Genomic DNA, 20,420 nt, shown 5'->3' on the forward strand with positions numbered 1-20,420 from the left:
CGTTCACACACCGATGTACGCGCAGATACACATGGACATACACACATACAAAGTCCAGCAATCAGTGGCCTAGCAAAGAGGAGCTGGGGGGGCGGTCTGCCCTGGGCGGCACGAGTTTTAGGGGCGGCGGTCTCCCCCCATACCCCATGCAGGAATCGCCAGCACCCCCGCTCTCCAATAAGGCCGCAGGTCAGCAAAGGCAGGGACCACCACGGGCAGCAAAATTTTTTGCTGCACCACTGCCAGCAAGAGTACCTATACTACACAAGAGAAGTAAATAATCCAATTATGCGGGCAGTTACATGGAAATATGCCAGGCTTTAAGTGGGATGAAAAAACTGGAGGGTCTCCCAAAGGGGCGTGGCCAATGTCATAAGGGCGTAGCTTAAAAACTATGAAGGTAAAAATCTGTGCTTAACAGAGTGTGCCACCCGACTTGTATTTTGCTGTTTCTGTCTGGCATTGCATCCAGATATATGATACAATAAGTAACATCATACCTACAACAAGTCAGGACTCTTAGCTTTGTCAATGGTTGTTAGTTGCATAATATAAATAAGCAGCAACTATGGCTTGTATATAATACTGAAAAAGCTTCCATTTAAAGCCCTGGTGACACCACGACAATGTTGCTGCTCCTGAGTTTCAAAACGAGAAGGGAAATCCAGAGAGAAAATGACTCTCTTTATAGGATTTCCCTTCCCCTACAACGCACACCTGGCATTACGTCAAGCCGTAACTTCTCCACTAGTGAGAAGTGAGTAGTGTGAGCACACGCACTTTGATGTCACTGCAGGCCGGAAAAAAACGGACCACCTGTGCCAGGGCACAAAACAGAGCCCGATAGAGACCCATTTCGAGGCCTCCTTTAAAAAACTGTCGGTGCTCTGACCCGGTGAGACCTGGCCCACTTAAAGCCCTGGGAATATGCACATAAACTAGTAATCTAAGAACGTAAAAGTTTCAGAGAACTGAACCATTAGAGGAAATCATCCTCTTCCACGTATCGCACATTAGCATGTGCGCCACATAGTTGGTCTCAAATATACTCTTTAAGGCCATTAATTTAATTCACACACATAAGGTCCTGATGAAAACCAGTTTAGTACTGAGACCTGATTGAAACATGTTGACCACACTGGATATTGGAGTCATTAATTATCTCTACTAATATCCACCTCACAGTTGAGTTGAGTTCAGGGACCCTTTGGACAGTTTTTCAATCCACACACCATTCACCTTCACTGCACACTCATGGCACAATACCGGCTCTGCTGTAGCCAGGCATTGAAGCACACCCGAGGTACACTCGGTGCCTTGGGTGGGACCCGATGATGAAACTTGCCACCAACAAGGTTGGTGGGTGAGAGTCTTCATAAAAAACAAATGTTTTTTTCAAAATGCCTTTCCATCTGCAAACACACATTAGGGGCTTCTACCCTGTAGCTAGTTCCCATTGATTTTTCATGCATTACTAGGGAAAGTGAACTAGCGCTAGCCTTTCCTCTGTCTCCCGCTTGATATTGTTTAGAAACTTTTGGTTCACATCAACGTGAACCTAACCAATCCTGCAGCTGCTCTCAGCATGAGAGAAACAGCAGGACTGGACAGAAAAGGCTAACCCAGTGCTCCGATTGAGACTGGAGCCTGTGCAATCCTTCAGCTGTTTAACACAGCTACTGGATTAGGTACCCGCAGAAGTGCGCATGTCGGTGACCGTGGAAAGACTGCCAGCCAATCCGACATGCTCACTCCACACTTTACGGTCATTCCTACTTTGCCATTCAAACAGCAAACAGCCCTCCCCCACCCTTACACTCACACATCATGGCATTAATGAGACCATTATATTGACATTGGTTTACAGAAGCTCTCACAGCAAGCGGGGCACCGCTCCTCCGCCCAAAAGGAGGAACCATGTCTCCTACCTTTGTCCCAAATGTAGTTCTTCCTTCACTTCTGTTTTTTACATGTTTGTCATCTGTTTCTGGTCAATAATATTGTTTGATAACCAATTTTTGATGATAATAGAGAATTTGTTATCACATACATATGCCGTAGGTTTACCAGGTCACTTAAGAAGTTAATTTCGCTACAGTGTTCATATTTTCGATTATTGCAGTCGATCAGTTTCTCTCTTCAAAATATATTAAGTTCCCTTTTTGATCTTCTCCTGACTAGTTTCCTGTTTCTAAAAATTCTGTTTAGGAATTTGGAAGACCATTCTTCCTTCACACCTTCAAGGGAAAAACCTTGAAATGCAGTGTTATATATTCTGAATTGATGTTTGAAAAAACAGAATGCCAGCAGGTGGCAGCAGTGCTTCGTTGATTGCAGAAAGAAAACATTCAGGAGCTTAGTGTAGGTAGGGATATATGAAAAAACGTGTTCAATTTTGTATTTTGCGAGTCTGAAAAGGATCTGTAAAATATACACAATATGCTGTAAATTTAATTTTCACCTTTGCTTTCGTTCTCCAATTCCTTCTCCTTAGTCCTTTATTAAGTTATTTAACAAAATCTAGACCTGCCGGCTTAAGGTAATAGCATGGAGCGATCTCAAAAACTCTATGTGTAATTGGTGCTTGACACATCGGTTTCCAATTAAATATAGCCTTTAACCTTAGCTTGACAAGCAATGAAGACTTCAGCCAGACAGTTCTTTGCGTGCTTCAGCTATAAATTAGAACAATTTTAAAGTGGTTTTTCAAAACCTAGGCGAAATCAAAATGTTATGTGGACCGAAGAATGCTGTAAATCTGGCCTCACAGAAGCTGGCAACCCGCTCTCCTGCCCCGCCCCTAAAAGATCCGTAACTAGGACCAGAAAACAACAACGTTTCTAGATTTGTAGCGGCAGATATATATGCCATTGGAGCCCCAAGAACGGTAAATATGTATAAAGAAAATCCTGATCCAGGGATGTCGATGAAAGGTAAGAGAAAATTAACATGGTCTGCCCATCAGTATTCAAATCCAGATCCCTTCACGCAAAATCAGTATTCTATCAGGTTATTACAAATGCCTCTTTTCTTCCACTCACTTAATAGTTAGGTTTATTATACCCGTCCTTTGCTAGCCAGAAAGTAACAGTTTGAAGAACTCCCTTTCCTCCAATGAAGCACCTTTTGTGTTCTGTGCTTCACCATCCCTATCTACCTCAGCAAATTTAGCCTGCAACTGGACCCGACAAACCTCACAAATGCCTCCTGTTTTTATCCAAAGAACCAATGCTAACCACATGGCCTTTCAATAGAGCAGAAGGAATCGCCACCACCATACAGTCCATCCACTCATGAGCCCCATCGGACCCAAGCCCACCAGGCCTTTTCCAGAGGACTCCATCCCATCAGCGCCATGCTCACACCCATCCTGAATGCCCTCCACCTCTTCCACAACCTTCCCAGAGGCGTAGAAGCATGCAACTATCCTTCCGTTGCGGAAGAAATCCTCTGCAGACTCTTCAACACCCGACAACTACAGACCAATCTCCCTTCTACCATTCCCGGCCAGGGTCTTCGAGAAAACCATCAACAGGCACCTCACCAAATACTTCAACGACCTCTAACTCCACAACACGACTCAGTTTGGTTTCAGACCCATCCACAGCATGGAAACTGCCCTCATCTCTGCCACAGATGACATCCTCCTGACACTGGACAGAGGAGACATGGTGGCCTGACTTCTCCGCAGCAGTTGACACAGTCTCCCACCCTGTCCTCATTCAATGCCTACATGACTTCGAAATCGTAGCACACGCACTCTGATGGGTCTGCTCGTTTCTCACTGGATGGACCCAGTCACCCAGCTTACCACAATACACCTCGGAAGCCAGCAATCTCATTTGCAGAGTTTGCGAGGATCCTCACCTGAACCAAACCCTCTCCCATGCATGCATGATCCATCAAGCCAGCACCATCTGCTCTCTCTATATCAATATCCTCTCCTACACCGATGACACGCATCTCATTCTCTCTCTCACTTAAAAGATGCCTAGTACCCAGATCGAATTTAATGCCTGCATGACTGAAATTGCTCACTGGATGAAGACCAACTTCCCAAAGCTGAACACCACAAGACTGAAATTGTGATATCTATGAAGAGCGCATCACTGTTAAACTCATATGGTGGCCGATATGACTGATACCCACCCCCGTCACCCACGCCAACAACCTTGGGCTCATCATCGACAGAAAACTTGACATGACCGCCCAAGTCAATGCCACCACCATCCCATGCTTTCATACCCAAAAGATGCTTAAGAAGATTTTCAAATGGCTCCTAATGCATATCCGGAAAACCGTCCCACATGCCTTAGCCACAAGCAGGCTGGACTATAGGAGCATCCTCAACAAAAAACTCATCAGAAGGCTGAAGACCATTCAAAACTCGGTGGCCAGAATCACTCTCAACCTTCCCTGCAGCCCTCACTCATACCACACAACACCTCAAGGAGCTCCACTGGCTCCCCATTCACAAATTAACACAATTCAAACTCCTCACCCACACTTTCAAGGCACTAAATGAAATTAACCTAGCATACCTCAACAATCGCATCTCCTTTTGCAAACCTTCCAGACACCTCTGCTCATCTGTACTCCTACTTGCACAAATCTCACGCATGCAGAAAAACCGATACGGCAGTCAAGTTTTCTCCTACATTGCTCCTAAAGTGTGGAACGACCTGCCACTACACATAAAAGCCTCCTCCTCACTTCTTGCATTCTGCAAGAAGCTGTAGTCCTACAAGGTCCTAAATGTTCCTAGACTCATACCTGCTCAGCATGGTAATTCAAGTATAAAGTAGAGGCACAGCACCACCCTCGCAACACACTGCATACACCACAAAAGGACTCCACACCATATGTATAAAGCACTTGTCTTTCTATTACACACACACTGAAATCAAAACGAGATACACATCGAATATACACTTTATAGTTATATGCAATTGTCGAACATCCCCACTGAAATCAAAACGAGATACAGAATTGTACAGTTATATGCAATTGTTGAAGTTTCCCACCAGCAGAAAGGTCAAGCAGTCAAAGGTCTTTGACTACAGCTCGTGACCCAGCCCTCAGTCACCCAACAACATCAGTTAGCGATACACGTTGCCCCTGCTGGCACCCCATTGACTAGACAGATAGAACCACCTAACACAGAAAGAAAAAGTTACTTAGTTTTGTCCACTCTAATTATACCTCCAGGTGCCTGGCAGCACCTGCACTAGTCCGGGATCGCCATCCCCATAAACAAAATGTTGTGACCCAGGAAGCTTGCGCGCTTCCAAGTCTGGAGAAATGTTTTCCACTCAAGCGGAGGTGTGAACTGCAGCAGCCTCTCACAGTCAGGTGTAGATGCCCACATAGCACACAAAACCCCTTCGGCCTCGCTATGTTGGTCTCCACGAAAAAGTACCTTTTGGCGTTGGTCCAGGGAGGGCGGGCCAGCGACTTCAGACATAGGCCTCGATGTCAGGCACTGTCATCCTCCCGATCTGGAGGTCAAAGACAGGCTCAGCTCCCAGCTCAGTTTTCCCCAACACTCTTTGGGCACCGCATGCTCCAGAGTGCAAGCTAGCACAGGTCCCCTTGGTTGCAAGCAGGGGTCCTGCGGACTCTGCAAGCTACCCCTGCACACATTGAACTCCTCACCTCAGGTGGCTGCTGATCTTTATGAGCACACCCCTCTGCACAGTGTGATGATGGTGTACATTAGGAAAGTCCTTCTCCCAAATAACAATCAATTGCACTCATTTCCACCACACCCTGTGCAGTCCTTACGCTCCTATGGAAACACTTATATTCTTTGTGTCCCTGGGAACTTGTGGCTATGAGGCCAGACAACCGGCCCTTGAAGAGAACTTAGGTACCCAGGCCATGACAGCAGGCCAGCAACATCCAGGCAAAATCCACCAAATGATAGTCTCCTTTCTGGAGCATGACAAGTCCAGTTGTAGTCCTTCCTGGCCTAACAATTCCTTGTGTCGATGTCTCAGCATTGAACCAGCGTAGTATGGTTCCAAATCCAAAATTGTCTCTACTTTTGAAGGCCATAGCCCCAGTAGTTTTACCCACAATGGCCTTTGAAGATCCGATCAGTTAAAAAGGCCACCTTTGAAATGCACAGGCTGTCTCTAAATTTTGTCCAGTCTGGCATACTAACCTGGGAGGTTTGATCACTATCTTTAGTGGGGCCAAGACCCTTCCCCTTAGAATGCAGTTGCCAAATCCACCCCAAGTAACACAGAGAGGCCCCTCAGAGTCAGAGGTCCGCAGTTTCTCTTGCGCCCTTATTTATGGCCTTCTATCAGGAATGCACTGATGTAGCTGTCCCCTTAGCACCCAGATGTGAATTGGAGACAGGCCGACAGGCACACAGAGCCACAAGCACAGTAATTCTCACTTTTTTAAAGTGACATTTTCACCACCATAATGTCGAATCCACTCACACTACTGGGGAGGATTTGCTATTATGAACTCATCAATTCCAAACACTATACTGCTACTATTCTGCCTGTAGGAAACACTGCTCAATAGCTTTTTCCTACATTCCCCATGCTAATTCAATGTGAGAAACAGACCCTGTCATACCAAACACACCACCCGGTGCCTTTTACAACCCTTGCATGCAACGTGCACATGCCCTACCTCTTCCCAACAACGCACCTTGTCACCAGGGAAAACTCCAAACTAGCAAGAGATATGCGGAACCTTGGCATATAGCTTTTTAAATGGCAAGCTGGGTAACAGTAACCTGCGCACACAATGTTACATTCATTAGAGCCTATTGTAGAGAATCCTTTTGAATTGGGAGCCAGCCCAGCCATTCTGACTCAGCTCATATTTTGAAGGGACCTGCTTCCAGAAGCAAACAGAAGAGGTTCAGCAGGGCCCGATCCTCATTTCAATTAGGAAGTCCCTAGGTGGAGTTTAGGAGCTTTCCCCTTTGTAAGACCCACAAGCAGTGCACCTTGTAATACTTGAAATCAAACAATAACTACTGAAAATGTAGGCAGGCTTGGCTGTAGGAATTCTTTTGGAATTCAGTTGGAGGATGTCACCAGTAACAAGAAGGTACGCACTATAAAATTTACTTTCCAATGCCAGCACCTCAGAATATAACTCAACATGGTGAAGAAACCTTTACTGAAGAGGGGAAGCTCAAAGGAAAGCCCAAATGAGGGCTCTCCTTTGTTGAAGAATCCTCCACCCCTTTGGGATAGGACTACAATGGATCCTGCTGCAGCAATGAGACCTGGGTCCCTGGAGCCTTGCGTAAAAGCCTTGGAGCTTTAGGAGAGATTAGAAGAAAGATTTCCAGTGACTGCTGAAAAGTACTTCTTAGGCATCTGTGGACCTTAGAAAGACCAGAATATCAGCCTATGAAAGAAGGGAGCCTATGATTCTGTCTCAGCTTGGGCTCCCACAGGGAAACTGTCGAGACTGCAAAGACTGTAGAACAAATTGCATGTTGTCTTCACAAGCATGACTGCAAGTCTTTGAACCATAAAGCAGCACATACAATTAAAAGTTCTCCGCTATGTGCAGTGCGTTTTACAGAACTACCCTGTTTATTTTTGCAGTTCATAACCCCAATATTCTTAGGAGAGACCTGAGTTCTGGTTTTTTACCAGTTGAAGTGATTCCATCTAAATATAAGTCTTTTATGGAAGAGGAGGTTTCATAGTTATTTGCCTCAAATTGTGGAATGCCCACCCATTCCAGTTTTGTGAGACTTCTGACTATTCCTTTTTCTGAAAACCCCTGAAAATCACACTTTTCAGTTAAAGACTGAACATTTTTGTTCTTGGTTCCAATAGTTCTGTCTTTTGTTTGTTGTCGTATCTAAATTATAATATCTCAGGAATATTTGCAATCCGTAAACAATGAGTAAGAAAATGAATAGGTACTGTAAAAAATTGGGTTATTGGTTGGGGGTAAAGCCACAATTCTTATCAGGGTGAAGTCATAAGCGAACCCTAAATTAACCTGTACCCGCCCCTCAAGTAAATTGCTGTGTATTGTCATAGAATCTATAAAATATTCTTGGAAAAATGTTTTCAAGAAATCATGTTCTAATATCTGGAATAATCTGGAGCTGATTCATATAGGGAGATGGGTGTGTAAAATATCTAAACCAACTCTATGTGAGCATACATTACAAGATTTCATTCTAGAATGGACTAAATCTAAAAACACTCTTCTTTTAGTTTCTGATGTAGCTATTAATTGGAATAGATTTGAGTGCATATATACAGTAAAAATAAGTGCAAACGATGCAGTGCTAAAGATGTGTTCATGCACACATGAATTTAGGGGCCGAGGCCAAGTCCCAGACCACACACATTAGAGCCTCCTCCTCACCTCTTGGCTTCCGCAAAGCCCGGCTCATCGTATAAGCTCCTTGAGGACCAAACACCTGCACACCTACTCAAGTACCTGGATACCCTCCAGTTGATTAGTACGCTATACAAATCAATATAATATAACATATAACAGAAAAATAGCAGACTGACTTGGCAGCTCCGCTCCAGATGGTGCTTTTGGCAATAATCTACAGCCTGATGCCATTTTTTAGCCACCAAATGAAGGAATGTGGCAGCAGAAATTGGAGGGGCTCCCATTCCCTGATTAATGATCTCATGGGAAGCTTCGAATGGCCACGGCCTGCTGCCTGCCCATTCTGACTTCGGTGATTGGGAGAACCTGAGTCATGTCTCATGTTGTTCCACACATATAAGTGCTTCAATCTACTCTATCCCGGATGCTCATACAATTAAAAAGAGAAAACAGTGTGTTTGTTTTAGCCCGAATACTACACAAAGATGTTTTGGACTGATTGATACAACTTTCAGGATATTGGGATCTCTTTGGTCTTTTTGGGCTATGTGAAATCACCAAAAAGAATCTGGTGCCTGTCGCCACAGTATTTTGTCTTCTCATTTTCATTATTGTACTCTAATCATAATCACCCCTGCTGTCATGTTTTATTATCCTTGGCCTTCTTTTTTGTTCAACAATATCTATTTCCTTTAGATTTTTTGGGTATAGACCAATTTCCTATGTGTTATGGCAATTGGGCTGCTTGAGATATAGGGGCATATGTATCAAACAATTTTGTATTTGCAAACGCTGCGAATCGCAAAAAAACAGCGTTTGCGAATACAAAATCGCAAAATGAGATGTATGAGGCATTTCAGCATCGCATTCTTAAGGAATCGCTAATTTTGCGATTTCTTAAGTTTGCGTAAGCATTTAAGAAATCGCAAATTGCGATTCCTTAAATGCTATGTAACACGCACCCAAGTTGTGCGATTTCTCCTTAAGAAATCTCAAATTACCACCAACTTCAAGTTGGTGGTAATTTGCGATTTATTTGAAAAATGCACTATTTGGCATTTTTCAAAGTGCCATGTTGCGCACATACATGCCCTTAGGGCATGTATGTGCGCCATATGCGCACACATGCTGATTTCAGGGGTGCATCAGGGTGTCATCATGACACCCTTGCACCTTTGAAAATATTCTCAATTTGCGATTAGCAAATTGCGATTCGCAAATTGAGAAAGACTTCCCATTCATTGCGATGGGCCTCCTGACCCATAGGAATGAATGGGAAGGTATTCCTTAATTGCGATTTCGCAATTTGCTAATTGCAATTGAGGAATTTTAAGAATTCGCAAAATTTGTGCGAATTTTTAGATACATCCCGTTTTGCAATTCCCAAATAGCGATTCTCAAAAAATCGCTATTTGAGAATCGCAAATGGAGATTTTGATACATGTGCCCCTTAATCTTTTACCAAACGAAATTTCTTAATTCATTGGTTTTAATATTTTCCTACTGGGTGTTCTCACACTGAGTCCATTATATATATTACATTCTGCTCTTGTCAAATTATTTCGACGTTGAACACGGTACGAGACAAGACTATCCTCTTTCACCTGCACTTTTACTACTAGTCTTCGAATCCCTATTGCAAGCGATTAGGGGGAAAAAGACATTGCATGTGTAACGTTTGACAATCATCTTAAAGTAAAAGCAGCTGCTTATGCTGATCATAGATTGTTTTTTACTGAAAGCCTCTATTCTGGCCCCATCTAACATTATTGTATCCTTTTTCCAAGTTTTGGGCTATACTCTAAATAGAGATAAGTCTGAAGTAACCTTAAGCAAATTTGGTGTCAAGGTAGTCTTAGGCAACTCTGGATTATTCTGGAAATTTATAAAATACTTCAGCATTGAATTTAATAACAACCTCATAGAATCTATTAGACATAACAAGGCCATTACCCTACAAAACTTGTTGACATTTTTTAGAAGGTTGGTCCTCAAAATCCCTAACTTGGTGGGGGAGAATCAAAAGAATTAATATGCTGATTACACCCAAGATACATTTTCTGACCTCTATGATTCCGATTCCATTTTCACATGATTTCTTCACGGAATTTGACAGACTCTTAAGCATATTTCTCTCGTGTACAAAACAAGAACAAGAATCTTCCTGAAAGAATTGAGACTGGCTAAACACTTGGATGATGTTAAACTGGCTGATTTTACCTTATACCACTCATCCTTTCTTTTCAAAAAGAGCTCTAGATGGTTATTGCAGTCAGATCAATACCAACCAACATTTCTAGAGATAGAGAAGCAGATTATACAACACTGCAGTTTAATTTCTTTTTTTAACATCTTCTACTGTAACTCTACCTCATTCTGCAACCACTCGTAAAATCTATCTTATCCCTTGACTCAAGATCAATCACAATACTTTAAAAAGTCTACTTATAATCAATTTGAAACAATAAATCTATCAAATGGAATGGTTTGTCCATTTACTGGCTCACTTAGACCTCAGGGGGTATATACACCTTGAACAAATTAGTTCAAAACAGTCTCCCTGGACATTTGCAACATACATATCAATTACACAACTTGGAATTTTATCACTTCCTCAAGTTGAAGGCCATCATGTTTAAAGCCAAGTTATCATAGTCACATCCATTTAAATTAGATCTTATATCTTTATATAATCATGTCGCCATTTTGTGTCCAAAGTCTTCTCCATTCTTCCGAAAACTGATAGAATATCGACTCCTACAATATCCAAATGGGAACATGAAACCACTGTTGATACTCCTATTTTTAATTGGAAACAGGTTTGGTTATCTAGCTTTAAATACAAATTCACATCCTGTCTCAAACTAAATTCCATTAATTACATAGAACTCTGTCAAGTCCCCAATGTTTGTAGAAACAGAACCTATGCGAAAGTCGATTATGTTGGAATTGTAACATACCGACAGGTGATTTAGAACATATATTGTTTTATTGTCGCTTGCTTGTGGACTTTTAGCAAAATATTTCTGTTTATTGTAGATGTATTATAAATCTAAACCTTATTTTACTTTTCATACTTTCTAACCGGCCGGGATAATCGCTTATCTCAAATACCAATGACAGCCATCTTCTTGACCTCATTTTCACAAGTAGATGCAAGTTCATTCTCAGCAATTGGAATGTGCAAGTAATGTTTCTCTTTAGGCTTGGAAATAAATATTGATTGATACGAGAGGAGGGAACAACATTACAGTTTGACTTGACTTGGAATAATAATGTCTCAATATATTGTATCTTGGGCCCTTTTCTAGTCTTTAAACATCTGACAATGAGGTTCCCTAGTGTGCATATAATATCTTTCTTTTTATTCTTAACACTGATACAAATGTCTGCATTAAAAATATATACAAGCATATACTTAGGAACTGAAATTCAAGGTTGTGCAAATAAATACATGAATCCATATGATTTAATCCACATAAGCTCCATATTCAATGTGTCATGAGCCAAAAGAGGGAAGGGGGTGTTGAAGTTTCAACCCGGTATTATTTTCTAGGTGTCATCTGAACATAGTCATCTGTCTAGTGCACCTGAACAAGAATCCACACATGTGGAACTAAAAAGCTGAAATCTGTTACAGCAATAACTCGGATCAAAGCAAACTTTACACAGAGTCAAAACCCTTCTACATGTTCTAGTAACTCACGCAACACATTTGGTCATCCACCACTGGGTTCTGCATGAATACTGAGAAGGGGCTAAGTAGGGGCGACTAAAATTAGATTTTTCTATCCATGATATTTGGAGCAGATCACCAGGTGAATCTGGATTTATTGATCAAGTTACTAATGTTATGGATCATAGCCATCTGAAAAAATCTGAATATTTTCTACCGCACATGGTAAATATCACACCCCGTGGAAACGGTAATTACTAGACATAATAGGATAGGTCCTGAGAGAGAAAATGATGTTTGCGCTGTGAACAGATTCATGCATATAGTATGCTCGTTTTAGATTTGTTTCATTGTTAACAAACATCAGGTTGGAGTTATGTCCTAGAAGTTGCTTTTTATTCCAATAAGAATGTGATTGCTTATGTTTCTCCCATTAAAATAGACATGAAACAAGAGATTAGTAAACTATGAGATTCGGAGCCCATGAGCCAATTCCTACAAGCCCACTGTGAAACCCAGGAGGAGGGGCCAATGTGTTTAAAAGCCTGCAGCACACCTGCGGGTTTGGGACACTGCTGCCGACATTCAGAGCCTGTGAGCTGGGACTGCAATTCCCATAAGCCTGCTGTAAAGCCCATGAGGTGGGACCAATGTGATTAAAAGCCTGTAGCACACCGGCGGGCATGGGATGCTGCCGCTGCCATTTAGAGCCCCGGAGCAGGGACTGCAATTCCCATAAGCCTGCTGTCAAGCCCAGGGCGAGGGGCCAAATGTTTAAAAGCCTGCAGCACACCTGCGGGAGGCTGCCGCTAACATTTAGGGCCCGAGAGCGGGAACTGCAATTCCCATAAACCCACTTTGAAGCCCATAGGAGGGGGCAATGTGTTTAAAACAGGCAGCATAACCGCAGGACCCTGCGACTGACATTCGGAGCCTCTAAGCAGGGACTGCAATTCCTATAAGCCCATTGTGAAGCCGAGGTGGAGGGACAATATATTTAAAAGCCTAGAGCAAACCTGTGGGCTCTGGACGCTGCCGCTGACATTCAGCACCCATGCAGTGGGGACTGCAATTCTCATAAGCCATATGTGAAGCCCAGGAGGAGGGGCCAACGTGTTTAAAAGCCTGCAGCACACCCTTGGGCATGGGATGCTGCCACCGACATTCGGAGCCCATGAGTGGGGACTGCAAACCATAAGCCCGCTGTGAAGCCCAGTAGGATAGCCCAACATGTTTAAAAGCCTGCAGCACACCAGCGGGCCGCTGCCGCTGATATCCATAGCTCGTGAGTGGGGACTGCAAATGCCATAAGCTGCTGTGAAGCCCAGGAAGAGGGATCAATGTATTTCAAAGTCTGCAGCACACCCATGGGCATGGGACACTTCCACTCACATTCGGAAACCGTGAGCGGGGACTGCAGTTCCCCTAAGTCAGCTGTGAAGCCCAAACGGGGGCACAGGATGTGTGGGAGGCACCCAGGTGTGTGCATGGGTTCAGCCAGGCCAAGAGTGGGCCAGTCTGCGTGTGTCAAGAGACCTGAGAAGGCTGGGTCTCCCCTCTTGGTTCTCTGACAGAGACTTACCACCTTCACATCTGACAACTAACAAGGTAAGTTACTGTTATTATTAATAGCATGGGGTTTCTTGTGGATTGCATCCTGTTAATCTTTCATGTGAGTAATGAGGAAATGCAGGTGGATTATCCGCTGCCATTAGGCGATAGTAGGAAGAGAGCAAGCGCTTGGATCTAAGTGCTCCATTAGAGATGTCGCCAAACTTTCCGAGGAAGTTGATTTTCTCCTATCTGATACACCAACAGCTCTGGCTCCATTCATCCTATTTAATCTAATCCCAATAACCAGCTGCAATATGTTATCTTCAATCATTCTCCACAGCCCACTAAAGAAAAACTGAGCCCATGGGTGAACACTCCTATGCCTAAGAAATAGCCGGTGAGAGAGGTGGCTAAAGGCCACAGAGGCAAGAGCTCAACGCTGAGGGGTACAGACAATCCTCCATTAGATGTCATGGTTGAAACTGCTGGCGGCAAAAAAACTAACTACCTCAGCTGATATTAATCCCACTATGGAAAGAACTCTTGATGGTTTCTGTGAAACGGTTTGTGAGAGAGTCCATCCGCACAGAGGCACCCCATGCCCCACTGAGACCCCTCGTGTGAGTCCAATGCCTGATGGTTCAATCAACAGTGATTCTGTAGTTTCTGTGCTACATAGCCTTGGAACTGAATACCTTGAATTAAAATCTTTGGTGATGTCGCTAATTAATATGAATTCTCAAGGCAGCTAAAACCAACATCCCTGCCCCATTCAATTCCACCAATACCACAGCAGGCTACGGTGCTAATAATGTTGCAAAGAAAAGGCTGTTACATTATTCTGCGGAGAAAACACAGCAAATATACCATTCTTTGTGTTTGTGTATTTATCATGCTTCTGATCCAGTACAAAGGACACCTAATCAATTCCGGTAAGCACAAGGCTGCTTGCGCCAGCAGCGACCATGTCAGGCAAGTGTCAGGGTTCGCAACAGCTGACAGTTTCTTTGCCTCACATGGCTCTCCCCCGTGAAGCCACCCCCTTTGTTCTGGTGATTAAGAACATTCCGAAATCTACAATGCATGAGTGACAGGAATCTCTACGAAATAAGTGTGTTCACTGGCTTGGGCATAAACATCCTTACCAAAGAAATCATCATGGTAACTCAAGAAGGCTGGATTGAATGTTCCGTGAAAGGCTGCAAAGTGGAAGGTGTGATTATTAATTTCGATTCACCTCATTTTGTGCACTTTTTGTCAACATCTTATCATGCCAGCACAGTTCAGTTTGAAGGCCCCAAACGTGTGCCCTTTGGTTACTTCTTTAAACTTCAAGCCAATGCCAGTATGTTACTTTTTCGCTTACGCCCCACGATCAGAAGTTTCCTAACTATACAACCTGCATGTGAGAATCCCCTAACTAATCACTTTCAGCATCTATCAAATGTGGAGGAAGTTTATTGACATGTGACAGTTGTTCTGGTCTGCATAAACCTAAGAGGGAATGCAGTGGTATCACTGGATCCCCATCCTTTGAGAAAACAATTGGACCAGCACGACCTCTCTGTTTGGTACATACAGAAAAGTTCAGCCAGGGGCGTAACGCAGGGCCCCGCAGCCCCCGCGGTGCGAGGGTCCCCAAGTTCCAGGGGGCCCCCTCAGCACAGCACTCTTGCCAGAGAGCTCTTGATTGAGCCCGGAGGGGGCCCCTTCACGTTCCTTGCAGGGAGGCACCCTCAATTTCCGTTACGCCAGTGAGTTCAGCAACTGTGTAGCCATTAACCAAGGGTCTGAGAAGCTAGAGGATCCTTGTAATCTTAACTTACTACCTGACCTTACAGATGGCCCTAGCCCAGCCACCTTTATAGCCCCTTGTCGGGCACTTGACAATGACAATACAGCTTCTTCCACAAAGCTGGTATCCTGGAATCTTGTGTGGTTACCTACAAAACTAACATACTCAGATTATGGTCTGTTCGTCAATAGATTTGGTCTTTGTCTCTTTCAGGAGACCTAGTCTTTCTCCCCTCAGTTTTGCACTGGATTCGTCAACTTTAGCCAGGCTCCTGTTTGATCAGAGAAGGCACGGGCAACAGAGGGCTACCGATTTGGATGAAAACCACTTTGTCCTGTGTGGCTAAGGAGATTGACCATGGTTTCCTGGATTTAACCTGTGTAAAAATTTAATTTACCACATTTATCAGTGAACAGATCAGTGAGCAGTAACTCTGAGTCACTGGTCATCTCTTGAATTCACACATACAGCCCTTCCAATAGATGTATATTTAAAATCATTGCAGGAGACTTTCATTGTAAGTTCGAACCATTGGACTCTAATGTTGAGGCTCTCACGTGAGAGGAAGTTCATGTTTGGTCAATCCCAGGGTTTACAATCCCCCCCCTATCAAGAAATGGTCCGCAGTGGCTGTACAACTAAGTGCATTTACTCTAAACCATGGCCTACGAGAGTGCAATGGTAGAACGGCTTCTGATAAGGAGGGGAAACAGGCGTTCAATCGCATGTTCAACACTAGCATTATTGATTCCATACTGCTGGATATTAGACAGTGGTCCAACATGATTGACATGCTTGTAACTTCCCATCAATATAGTGATCGTAATGTCCTTGACCTCACTCTTAGGGCAGTGGGAAACATTATGTCTAGCATTGGTCCTGAACCTTTTGATAGAAGGCTAAGATTAACCAACAACCAGTGCAGAATAAAATGGAGTGCTATGGTGTGGTCCCCGGATTCACTTGGGGAGGTTTAGAAGATGGTTGCAGATGGTTTTGGAGCCATGCTTCCATTGGTTTCATCCTTGGAACAACTGGATTCTTTGGACAGAGTCAGTGACACCCACAATCAAATGTTATCGACTCTAAGGAACCGTTATCTGCTGAGATTAAGCATTCAGTAGGGAGAAAATACCAGTCTTCCTGGTATAATAAATCCTGCAGAGCTGCAAGGAAAAGGCGCTCTCTAAGGCTATACAAACTCAGAATAGATCCCAGATCCAATAAGCTAGAGGGTTTTATAGAGCTACCACTACTTTAGCCAAAAGGAGAATGACAGGTAGGCAGGCATCTTGAGTGCCATCATGGCAAAGTTCATCAATCCTGGAACATTCTCGCCATTGGAAGTACCTATGGACAATGCCTTATAAAAAAACAATATTTCAGCAGCCGATTGGTTAGACCATTTTTCAGATCTGTATTCCTCTCCTCCAGTAATACCCAGTAGGGCCATTGGAGATGAACTCTAATGTCAGTGCAGGATCATCAGGGCTAGTAAATCAGCAAAGAGATCTAGCTGAGCAGAGTTCATTAAATCCGGACACCATCTATATTATTCCTATTGAAATTCATCAAGCCATAGAACAGATCACTGTCAAAAAAGCTCCAGGGCTAGATAACATCCCTAGGGGACTATTTCATGCTGAAATAGACATCTGGTGCCCCATATTTCCTATTTTACTGTCATCTTGAGAGGAGCATCTATGCCTCTGACGTGGGCTGGGGCAGAGATTATTTCAAGCTTCAAAAAGGGTTCCAGGGCGCTTCCATCTAATTATAGCTGATCAGCCTATTTGACAGTGCCCAAAAATGATTCAGTAGGATTAGTTTAGACAGGATGCATGAATGGTTAACTTCTTCTGAGATTCGTTGACCTATACAATCTGGTTTAGAGAGAGCACAAGCGCTATCAATCAGGTGTTTCAACTTTCAGTTACTTTACTGGAAAACTGTTACTCTGGGGGAGCCTGACGCCTATATGTGGTATTTATAGACCTACAGAGTGCATTCGATCTAGTACCAAGAGCCACTCTGTGGCAGGTTCTGGCTGGAACCGGGGTTCCGAAGCATTTCTACAACTATGCACAGGTCAAGTATGGGCCAATGGGTGAGCTGACAGAACTAGTCCCAGTAAACAGAGGTGTCTGCCAGGGTTGCACCCTCGCTCCTACTCTGCTTACCATGTTTATCAATGATTTGGTAGACTACCTGGAAAAATGCGAGAATGATGCACCAAGGTTAGCAGATGTCAGGGTCCTGGCCCTACTGTTTGCAGATGTTACACACTTTATATCTAAATAGCTCATGGGGCTTTTAAAACTATTGGATTATTTTGAGAGCTCAGGAAAACTATGTGTATGGTTCTCAATCCCTGTAAAACCACCAGAGCTAATCCTTTGCTTACTGGGGTACCACTGGAGCGGGCTTATACCTTTGATTCCCTGGGAATAACTTTAATGGTCCACTTTGATTGGCAAGCCCATATAGTCCGCCACAGGGTAAAACTGGAACAGTCCGGGGATGTAGCAAAGATGCAGTGAGGTTCTTAATTTTGGTCACTCTCCCCAGCATTACAAATCTATAATCTCCAAGCACTTGGGGCAGCTCTTTATGGTGCCCTGATCTGGGGTTTTAAAAATGCACCTGCCCTGATGGCGGTTGAAAATTAATTTATGCGATTATTGTCTAACATTCCCAACAGCACTCCACTTGTTCCCCTTAGATTTTACATATGGTTAAGATCAATTTCTGATAAGATAGGATTGAGGCCTATTTTATACTGGAGAAGAGTCTGGGTGACTCCAGAACTGACCTCCAATTGACAAGGCCTTGCGGAAATACCAGGCATTCCTGGGTCAAATTATGTACTCAGGGTAAGGTACGTAAAAATGTGCTCAGTTAGCTGTAAAAGACTCTGGACAAGCCCAGAGGAGGCCAGTGTGGTATCTAAATCAATCATTAAGAGTAGTTACTGGCAATACAAACATGGAACCCTACTTAAGTAGTCAAGTTTTGGCATTCTTACTGTATTCTTTTGTCACCATAAAGATGAGTATATGGTGGAAGACTTTTTGGACAAAATTGAAATGGTAAAAGCAAAATTAATTTATCTGAAATTTCGACTAGGGAACCTGCCGCTCCAGTCCCTTATGGCCAAATGGCTGCAAGACCCCAAGGAGGTCAATTGGCAATGTCCCTCTTGTTCTGAAGCCACTGAAATTGTGGACCATGTATTCTTTATTTGTCCAGTTTACTCAGGCAGTAGAAGGAAATAGATTCTATCTCTGTGCCATATTTGGGGTATAAAGGATTATAGAGTGTTGACTTGAATCCTGAAAAGTGATACTAGGCAGTCTATAGTATTTGTAGTTTCCCAATTTCTGTTGCCTATGTAGCCTATGAGTGCATGATTAGCTGCCATTCTGTAGACTGTTGACAAATAAATATCTTCACTTTCCCAGTGATGACTTTAGTGTGCAGTTCGCTGAATATACACCAGACACATGTCGGTAGGATACTGTTCTAACATGGCGGTAAGACGCCAAAGAGGTATTCTAACTATCATTTAGTATTTGTCTTCCCAACAACTTCCAATTGGGAGATTGTTGTTTGTCATAGCGGGAATTCCTTTCTTTTTTCTTTTCTTTGTCCAAGAAAATGATTCCCCACCCTAGGAGGGCAGAGTGACTACTTGAATAGTAAACAATCAGTGTCAGTTGCTACGACTCTGTTTTTATGTTTTGAAATGATCGATTACTAGGAATTTAAATGCTAATGATGACTCCTTGTTAAAAAGATTCTGATTTATGAATTCAAATAATATTTTTTATATTAGATAATATATATTTTTTACTTTCCCTTCATACTCATTGAAAAAAGAACTTGCTAACAGATCAACTGAATGCATAAAGAGCCTATCAAATTGAATCATATGTTATTGATTGTAATGGTTTTTATGCACGAATAAAGTATTTGGATTGAATTAAAATTATAAATCTAATATTATTACATAAGAAGGAACATTAGGTCAAGATAAATGCTGTGATATCTTTTAATCACATGAAATTTGATTGATTGCTAGAAATGGCGTAAAATAGGAGCACGTCGAAGTAATTGGTTTCAGAGCTAGGGTGGTTGGAGGAGGAAGAAACAGATATAAGGAGAGATGGAGAGAAATAAATATTGAGAGTGAGAGAAAGAAAAAATGGAGACAATAAGCACAATTTACAATATGCCATAGATGGGACAGAAGTGAATGATAATGATTATTGGAAAGCAAAATCAGGATGAACCAGCTCTTACATGATGCCCAACGGGAGTATTTACATGCATAGGAAATACTATTGCCATGTTAATTATACTTATCAGAAAGAGGTACCTCATAGGAGATGCCACTGTCCGTGCCTGCATCCCATGGAATCAGATCTTGAACCACTCTCTGAACCCAACCACATTCTTTTGTGCACAAGTCCTCTGCAGACAACCCAACATTCCAGTCTGGGCTGGGGCCGAGCATGGTGAGGAAAGACATCAGATGATGGGTCTTATCAACTGAAAACTCAGCCGACGGAGCTGCTCTCCTACAAGGGAAAAAAGAGGAACAAGAACAGAATTGAAAACCAAAAAACTAAAATCTAAAACTCAGAAAACAGTGAAGATTTCATAGAAAAGACTTAGGAGCCCATTAGGATGGCGGGCGGATTTCAGTCCACCTGCCATCCTGGCGGTGCTGGTACCAGCAGCCAGACATGCGGCGGTCCCGCACCGCTGATTAGGATGCCACCGCCACCCTGGTGGTCGCATTCCGCATATTTGCCATTGTGGTGGTTGCTTACAGCAGCACCCACCGCAAAGTCAAATTGACATGTTGTGCATTCCCATGCACAACGTGGCAGGCATCACGTGGTTCCTGCCACCTTGTGCATGGGAATACAGGGGGTACCATCGGTACCCCCCAAGTGCACCCCCCACCCCTCCTGGGGACCTGCAACTGGCCACCAAAGCACATCCCTACCAGCCTTTCCATCACAGTATCGCCGCCATGGAAAGGCC

The 20,420-nt window shown here is 43.3% G+C and overlaps 1 protein-coding gene across 2 annotated transcripts in view; it reads right to left on the bottom strand.

Annotated features, from left to right (window-relative positions):
* The window catches only part of SPON1 (spondin 1), a 1,174,735-nt gene that overhangs the window by 110,675 nt on the left and 1,043,640 nt on the right, over positions 1-20,420 (bottom strand). For both annotated transcript variants that reach the window (XM_085648231.1, XM_085648230.1), the window contains exon 8: positions 19,747-19,948. In XM_085648231.1, the coding sequence (XP_085504357.1) occupies positions 19,747-19,948 (202 nt within the window). The remainder of the gene's footprint in view (positions 1-19,746; positions 19,949-20,420) is intronic.

This window comes from Triturus cristatus, chromosome 3_2 (assembly GCF_964204655.1).
Source record: "Triturus cristatus chromosome 3_2, aTriCri1.1, whole genome shotgun sequence".
NCBI classification, from domain to species: Eukaryota; Metazoa; Chordata; class Amphibia; order Caudata; family Salamandridae; genus Triturus; species Triturus cristatus.